The 9,097-nt window shown below is 36.8% G+C and overlaps 1 protein-coding gene across 2 annotated transcripts; it reads left to right on the forward strand.

Annotated features, from left to right (window-relative positions):
- Positions 1 to 1,500: 1,500 nt before the first annotated feature.
- LOC310721515 (sulfotransferase 6B1-like) lies at positions 1,501 to 7,760 on the forward strand. 2 transcript variants are annotated; one of them, XM_083533253.1, is made up of 7 exons: positions 1,501 to 1,927; positions 3,119 to 3,231; positions 3,576 to 3,665; positions 3,927 to 4,053; positions 4,665 to 4,759; positions 4,915 to 5,071; positions 7,382 to 7,760. In XM_083533253.1, the coding sequence occupies exons 1-7, from the start codon at positions 1,699 to 1,701 to the stop codon at positions 7,507 to 7,509; spliced, it is 939 nt and encodes a 312-aa protein (XP_083389379.1). In that variant the 5' UTR covers positions 1,501 to 1,698; the 3' UTR covers positions 7,510 to 7,760. The 2 variants fall into 2 exon arrangements, with proteins under 2 accessions (XP_083389379.1, XP_083389380.1); XM_083533254.1 differs by having other exon boundaries at positions 3,161 to 3,231.
- The last annotated feature ends 1,337 nt before the right edge of the window (positions 7,761 to 9,097 follow it).

Below are 9,097 nucleotides of genomic sequence, written 5' to 3' on the forward strand. Positions count from 1 at the left end.
TCTGAACCAGAATTTTGTGAGAAATATCTAAAGACATGGCCTGTTTAAGCAAATTTGTATTTCTTTTTTCACACCAAGGAAAAAATTTGTATAATTTCCATTACATGAGTATTTAAATGGCCAAGCAGCTGATACTACTGGGGTAAATGTTGTTTGATATTGCATATCAAACAACATTTTAAATTGCCTGACCATCAGTCTGTTGCTGCAATGCCCAATATTATGGTCTATATTGTGCAGATTCATGACTCATGCTTACTATACAATGTATTAGTGATGTGCATTTCAAATGAGACTGATATAATTCGCATTTCGATGCATAGCCTAAAATACAACGCATTAAAGATACATGTGAAGCTTTCGAAGCGGTGTGATATGACTCACCCCTTTTTACGATTTCGATTCGAATCAACACAATGCGATTTTTGCAATTCGATTCAATGGAAAAAATATGATCCTAAGCAATTTAATATGGTACAGACAGTTCGCTTTTCTTCCTTTGGTTCAGACAGACAGCGAATCATAAATTTAGTTCTTCAAAGTATCTTCTGACTTCTAACTCATGTCTCCTTTTACAAACAGGCCTTTGATGTGCAAAAAAAAAAGTTTAAATAAAACCAGATGTTTTTTCCTGTTCTGTCTCCAGGAAGATGCAGCTCTACCTCTGCCATGTTAATCTGTATGCTATGTGAGTCTCAGGACACGCCTCGGTCTCTGCAGTGTTGTGATACGTCATATTCACGTAGCAGCAATGGTGCTGAGAGAACGCGCCCGAGAAACAGTTTAGTGAGCAGAAATGTACATATAAAATAATTATTGGTCACGTTCTATATAATAAAAGTATAGCGCATCTACTAATAATTCTATATAAATTAATAATTTTTTTACCAATGCAAATATGTTTAAAACGATGCATTTCTTTATTACCTCAAGCAATCAAAATAATAATTCCCCTTATTCCAGAAGACCCTGCCACCCCTCTCTTCATTTGAGCACTAACCTTGCTTTATGTATTGTCCACAAATGCCATGCCGAAAGGGATGGAAGTTGAAAGCCAAGAGAAAGTAAGATTTTTTGCATCGGGTAATGACATTGAGAAACTGCAAGAATTGCAAAAATCAGCAGCATATTTTTAGGATTTTGTGACTCCATAATGATCATATTGGTTTCTCTCCATCACTGATCCCAGATTTTAAACAGGACGAGTCAGTTGGGTTGTCAAATTATACATGCCCCAATATCCACAGGTACATTACACTTTACACTGTGACACAGGCAGCCATTTTTGGTCTTATTTGCTACATTATTTTCATTCTTTTGTTCCTCCATCACATAAATAAACCTTTCTTTTACTCCAAGGACACATTTCGGGGGTTAGAACTGCACATGCATCAGGCTTTAAATGAAAATGTTTGCACGAGTTGTATTACCCTGGGGTGGCCTCCTTAAAACATTTTAAAAGCATTTGATCAGTCCGTTCATCATCTTGACAGGCAGGAAACCAGCCCTTACGACAAGCAGAAACCTCCCATTTCTCATTCATGTGGGATAGAAGAGTTGTGCCTTGTTCTTTTTGCTCCACCTACAACCACAAACCCAGTCACAGAGGCCCTGATGACCGTACACCTATTTCCAATGAGCGATACCATTCATCTACATCTGGTTGCATAAACAAAGAGGAAAAAGACCTAAGCAGGAATGCAGAAAGTGGAGACAGTGAAAGAGCAGAGAACAAGCATGAACTCTTTTACAACCAGGTTCCAGTCTAAAATAGAGATGGCTAAGAGCATGAGGGAAGAGGAGAAACTCTACAGGTATAATGGTGTACTCTATCCAGTGATCATAAGCCCAGAGGAGAACCTCAGAGCCTTGGAGACTGTAGAAGCACGGAGTGATGATATTTTGCTGGTGGCTTATCCAAAATGTGGTAAGTGCAAAAAAAAAGATTTTGGAATTGCATTGTCTTCTATATAACTTGATAAAGTTGTTGAATATTTTTTTTTTTTTAATAAGAGTTAAACTTGATTCATCATAAAGTTTGAAGCTGAAGTATGAATTTGAATTTTGTACAAAATGATGGTCATATTATTATTGTAATTTGCGATATGTAATATTTGACCTTTTATTTTGTGTATATAGCCAAGAACCAGCACTGTTTAATAACAGCTTCCTGCTGAGGTAAAAGGTTCAAAAGAAGTCACGAATTTAAGAAATGTGGTTCATAGACTTCTTTTTCTCCTGAGATTCTGAGACAGATATGACAGATAAGCATGACGGGGAACATCAACTGAAAAATATGGCCTCTCTCCACATGGTAGACAGGAGTAGTGCCGCCTCGATATGGGGCCCCTCGGTTACCCCGAGTCACCCCCCCCCCCTCTTTTTGTGCAAGATGAAGTCCTGAGGAGACCTGAGATGTCAAGCTCTCTTTAAATTAACCACAATGCTTAGTTGCTTGTGGAGTGTTAGTCTTTTTACAAAACAAATAAATAAATAAAATTAAATGAAATAAAGATTTCTGATATATAATAGTTATAGTTAATAAAATGATATATGTATGGTTGTCTGGGAAATCCTTTCACATCATTCAATCTCCTTTCATATTTAATTCTGAAAAAGTTTTGCCTGACCAGAAATGTTATTATTTCCAGATATTTAAACCAGAGGTAAAGTAACAGCATAAAAAAAACATAACAACACATGAATGTTCATATTAAAAAAAAAAACATGGGTTTACAATGAGAAATACGTTTTCCCACTTTGCCAGCATCATCAATATCAGTATCATCTGAGGTAAAAGTCACTCCTGGATTAAACATGACCTTAATCAATTTATTTTCATGGAATTGGCATATTTTTCCATTAATATCGGTGGGGAATTAACTTCTGACTGAAATAAATACTATATATTACACCTAAATACTGTTATAAATGGACTGAATTATATTATATGTCCATTTTGCATGTTTCAGCAACATCTTTGGCAAATTAACTGCTTTACCCAGTGTGTTTGTTATACTGCGTGTATACCCAAAGAATTTGCTTGTAGAATATACTTATATAACTTTATATCAAGAAAGCCCTGATAAGAGATGATGGAGAAATCAACCTGTTACAGGGTTTAACTGGATGGTCACAATTCTGCGCAAAATCATTACAGCCAGCACTGGGAAGAAAGTGGAATCCAAAATCCCACCTCTCCTGGAATTCTTTGGACCAGAAATGCTGCAGGTAAAACTTCTTGTGCATTTACATTTCCTACCACTGATTAATGAAAATGCTGCAACATATTATGCACAATTATGGAACATAAAAGCCTACAGAAGATTATCCATCAACTTACACATGTATTTTTGAGTCTCTATTGACTGCAGATGCACACATAAAACGAACGATGGATCAGAATTATGTGCACACATGACCTTTACTCCTTTTTCTAGGTCAGTAAAAAAAAACTCACTTTGAACCTCAACCGATCCCTTGGGATGTGTTTGCATTTGAACTCAATACCAAATGTCTACGTTGTGACGAATGCTCACTTCCTGCACATTCCTCACATTACGTCTGTGTTGCAGTTTCTTCACGAGGCCCCATCTCCAAGATTACTGGGAACCCACATGCATCCCGATAACATTCCACCTTCTTTCTATCAAAAGAAAACAAAGGTATATGCTTGCATTTCGACTTATGGGAATGATCTAATTGACTCTAATTGAAAGCTATTGTAAGCTGTAATATACTAGTTTTTGGGGTTGTTTTGACCATTTAAACAGATTTTGTTACACAAGGCGGGTAACCGTGAACATTTTCCTGTAAAATTCAATATATTGTGACAAACATCTTGTAACAGACTGGACTGTGGACTTCGTGCTGAAATTAAATTATACGTCCTCATTCATGGATGTGTTTCGAATGTTTCATTTTAGATGCTGGTCATTTTCCGCAACCCAAAGGACACATCAGTCTCATTTTATCACTTTTCAAAAAAGAATCCCATTTTGCCAACTGTTGAACCCTGGGACCAATTCTTCATTGATTTTATAGGCGGTGAAGGTACAAACAACTATTTCTATCTCAGCAGGCACAGTTTCATGCTATAAGTTGGAAATCTAAATACCGTCTTTTTTCGATTTTACCCACTTTCTCTGTTTTTTTTTTTGTGAAACTTTCAATTTATTTATCCAATTCTATATTGCATGTCAGCTACCAAACTAGGATGATAAATGCCAGCCTGTGATTCCTCCAAGACATGTAAAGCCAGCCAATTCTCTAATATTGCTTTAAGCAAGTGTGCAGTCACCCGAGGATCAGGGACAATTGCAAGCCACAGATGATTTAAAATTACTCCATTTGCCCCATGAATTTCCTTAAATTGAATTTATAAATTGGATACATTGAATTAATTATTCTTAAATAAAAAATGAAAAACAAAATTTGAATCATGTCCATTTGGGGTCATTGGTCTCAAAACATTTGGGAGCACCTGCTTTAGTCGTATCAGCTCAGATAAATGTTGCTGAAAGCATTAAAACTCAATATTCATTACTCTTCAGTTCGGCTGCTCGATCGTTGTTCTTAAATCAGTGCTGAAAAAAATGACCACTAGGATATTTTTCTTTTACTTTCCTTAACACAACAATATGTCTTCTCAAATTTCTCTGCAGTTCCATGGGGCTCCTACTTTGACCATGCTCTTGCCTGGGAAAAACAGATGAATGAGACAAACGTCATGATCATCACATTTGAAGAACTCAAGCAGGTATGGTTAGCAGGTGTGGTGGCACAATCTCTTGTGGAAACAGAGTGGGGACAGTGCAACATGTACTCTATATACTGTTAGATTCCAGAAACATCTCTCTCTCTCTCTCTCTCTCTCTCTCTCTCTCTCTCTCTCTCTCTCTCTCTCTCTCTCAGGACCTCAAGGGAAGTATTCAAATGGTGGCAGAGTTTTTTGGCTTTAAATTGACTGATGCTCAGATCCAAACTATTGCAGAGGAAAGCACATTTGATGCCATGAAAAAAGGCTCCAAAGATTCTCATGGCCAGATGGGAAATGTCTTTTTCAGAAAAGGTGAGCAAAAAACTCCTGATTATATGGCATATCTTTGTATGCTGTAGCTGGACAATTTTCTTTTACAGGAACTTCTAAGCCAAACCATGTCTCAGCATGGCAAGGCTCCGGTGCCCAAAGCAAGGTCATTGGCTCCACATTTACTACATTTTGGTAATTAAAGGTATCAGACCACATGAATAAAAATGAGCTGTGCAATTTTAAATGCTGTGGGTAACTTGTGCAGTCGTGTCAGGTGGAGGGACCGATCAATGATAACAAGAAACTGTTTTTTTTTCTTGAGAGTGACACAGATCTGTCATGAAGTCCAGAGCAAGGTAAGATGATGTGTGTTGTGAAGACAATGCAGGCGTTGGCATGAAACTTACCTATAAGCAGGGTTTGTGGGACTTCGTCCAAGATTAATTAAATATCAATAAGCATGATTTATGGATTTAAACTGTAGTTAATGTTAACAGTGTGCTACACTGACTCAGGACTACAGTTCGCATCTGATCACTGATCACTGCACAGATGAGGTTCCACCCAGATGAGGTTCCCTCTTGCGTCTGGTGCCTCTCAAGGTTTCTTCCTTCTCAGGGAGTTTTTTCCTGCCACAGTCGCCACAGTTAATTAGGGACAAACTTACATTAAGAACTTTCTAATTCATTTTTTCTTACCACATTATCGGGGTAAAGCTCTAAAACAATGTCCATTGTCAAAAGCGCTATACAAATAAAGATGAATTGAGTTGAATGATTTAAGGATGGCTGGGTTTCAGTTGCAGAAGGTGTGTGTACCCAGATGTTGAGTTTGGTTTGCTGATTGGAGAATAAGAACATTTTACCTTGACAGCTTGGGCTAGAAGAATGCAGGTTGGCAGGGTTAATCTCCTGATCAAGATCCCGTGAACTAATGAAGGAAGATTTTGGGGAAATTGGTTCTTGGCTTGATCCTCAAGAATTGGGTGGGTATATCACAGAGCTTTTACATTACCATTCTTAGCGCTTGACTGGGACTGGGACTGGAACTGGGTGAAAAAACAAGGCCCATCTGACTTGGCTAGAGTTGAGTTCTTTCACACATCTCAGATATTTAAGGTTTTTATAATTGGTAAATATGATGAAGGGGATGCAAGGTGCCCATTTATCAAGACAGTGCTTCAATTCCAATTGAACAGCCATTAGAACTGCTAACTAAGAGCCAGCATCACTCGTTTAATTTGAGTAAATCCCTCTGAACTATACAGAACAACATAAGAGTGGATATATACAATTCGTACGAGTTCAATGGTTCAATCATACAGACATTGAGGTGGAAATCCATTGGCTTTAACATGAACACTGTGATATTCTTTGTACCCTTTTTGGAAAATCTTACATTACTATTGGAATTGTGATTCCCAGGTAATTATCTTTGTTTCTGTCCAGGAAATTTAAGGCCTGTGCTTTTGCAACAACAGAAACCTGAGGCTGATTGGATACTTGACATTGACAATGATTAACAAAGAGATGGTTCATTGTGTGTAGCACTGACTTAAATTTCATGCTAAAAGGTATATACAGGTTTTAGAGCAACAAATGCTTCCATCCTGAAAAACGTATGGAACAACATTCCTAATCAGCAACTGGTCTCCTCAGTTCCCAAATGAATATATACAGACATGACGCCACATAGTGGTGACCTATTGCAGTTATCAAATTATTTTTTCCTTCAAATGTAATATATTCTCAGTTCAAACAATTGATATGATGTTTTGTTTTTATTGTAAATAGAATATGCATTTCTCAGATTTGCATTACATTCTGTTTTTATTTCCATTTTAGTGTCCCCACTTTTTTTGGAAACGGTTATACAAACAAGGAACGAGACAATATGCAAAGAAAAGGAGACTGATCATGGGTCTAAAATAGAAAACAGAAATCAGAGGTTTAGTATGTGAGATAAATAACAGAGATAAATGATACTTCGCGGTGAGTGTGTGGAGTGTGTGTATGGTTTGGTCCAAGTCCATGTTTACCCGATCTGTGATCGGAAAAAGACATTTGTATGTAACAAATAAAGACTAACCTTTTAAGAGCATTCCAAATGGACAATTGCGTTCACATTATATGTTTAATTATCATAATTTTAGCCTTCATACACGATATATATATATTAACTTACCTGTTTCTAGCTTTTTCTAAAAAGAGTTTATTGTAGCAAAAGTAAACAAGCAAAAGGTGGCATAGACATTGGCATAGAATTTAATTAAAAGCATTGTTTTTTTTCCCCAGACGTGTAAAAACAGTACTTACAATGCACTTACCAAATATAATGTTTTTCTTTTAGGTGAAATTGGAGACTGGAGAAACCATTTCAGTCAGGCCCAGAGTGAACAAATGAATGCTACATTTGAGAAGCACCTTGGAGGGACAAATCTTGGAGCCAGACTAAATTATGATGTGTATTGCAAGTGAAGAAAAGACATCAAGCACTAGTTTGCAACAGGGGACATCTCAGGGAATGGGAGAACTTGACCTATTTAATTTCTTGTATATTGATTACATGAATGTGACTAAAAGCAGTTTGGGAAAAAAAAATAGAAGAGGTTAATAGATGAATATATACACTGTATAGTCAAAAAAAGTATGTGGACACTTACAGCCATTTGCTTACCTGCTTCTTCAAACCGGCACTGCATATCCATTGTACTTCATAATGTTATTGACTGTCAGGGTTTTCCTTTATAACAGTCATCATTATTCTGTACTTTGATAAACAAAAACAGTTACCATAAATAGTATGTTGTTTATGTTGTTCATGTTGTCTTCATGTTGTGTTAATGTTGAGAATTGTTCAAAGTAGCGATGCTCTTCTGAAGGCAGAAATCACCCAGAATGGTAAATATTCATGCAACATTTAGTCTTAAAAATATGTTGACTCTAGATGGCGAACTGCACAAATGTCCGAAAGTGGCACCCAGGAAGTAGCAATAGTGCACATTAAATATAATAAAGCAAAGCACTGCTTGATCTACAATCACGATTGGTCTCTTTAGCATAGTCTCTATAAAGGGTGTCTCAAAGCAGACAGATGGTGTTCAAGCTGGTCTTGGCCAAATTCCCATTTGCGAGAGCAGGTAGGAAAATGGATTTATTAGTATGTTGTGATGCAGACATGCTGAGTTTAGACAAAGTATGACATGTTTGAACTCCAAGCCCAATACAGTACATGCTCTCCGATAATACAAACAATATTTTTGAGGCACAGTCCTGCATTACACTGTGATCAAAATTCCAATGGTTACTCAATTATAGAGAACAGGAATCAGCCGCTAAACATCTGCTCATCCTACACTTTAATCCGTTTGCATTCCTATTAACCTCTCTTGCATTTGGTTCATGCTTACTGCCACATCCTCTTGTTTCCACTATGGAAAAAGTGCTAAGTCTTTTAATTCCAGTGTCCTGAGCAGCAGCAGAGAGTCTTCTGCCCATTTCTATTCGTGATGCAACAATGAAGCGAAGGAGCTTCCTGTTTTACTCCTTCACTCAATGTTGCAACTATTCAGTGGGATTGATAACGAATTGTAAGCAGTGTACAGTCTGTAAATTTAACATGAAATGACTTCCGTTCATTTTAATCAATCATAATCAATATACACTTCTTCGACAATGATAAACAATTTAACAACAAAATTAAAAAAGAGCACTATGATTGGTCTTTCAATCCTTTTCATTAACTTTTTGGAAAAAAAAAGGTATAAACATAACATGGACTTTTATAAGTTACCCACATTCTGATAGACTTGCTGTTTGTACCAGAGATGATCCCACAGAAGCACTGGTCATTATCTGGTCCTTATCAGGTCTTAGAATTATGTAAATACGACACATGATATATTACTGTGCCACTGTTTTTATTATTTTTTTTTTTTTAGAAAAATCTAAAATAAATACAAAATGCCATTGTGAAACAATTAATACACCTTTACTGCTTCCAGAGGATTTATGAGGCGAAGTAACAGCCAGGTGCTTCTGATCAAATCACCTTGATTAACTGATC

This window comes from Silurus aristotelis (genome assembly GCF_946808225.1).
Source record: "Silurus aristotelis genome assembly, chromosome: 27".
NCBI classification, from domain to species: Eukaryota; Metazoa; Chordata; class Actinopteri; order Siluriformes; family Siluridae; genus Silurus; species Silurus aristotelis.

Bases quoted from the DNA above. Each gene is read 5' to 3' on its own strand.
- LOC310721515 (XM_083533253.1), top strand. From the start codon at position 1,699: ATGCAGAAAGTGGAGACAGTGAAAGAGCAGAGAACAAGCATGAACTCT. The intron at 1,928-3,118 runs GTAAGTGCAAAA...AACCTGTTACAG, and splicing joins GGTGGCTTATCCAAAATGTG to GGTTTAACTGGATGGTCACA. The intron at 4,760-4,914 runs GTATGGTTAGCA...TCTCTCTCTCAG, and splicing joins CATTTGAAGAACTCAAGCAG to GACCTCAAGGGAAGTATTCA.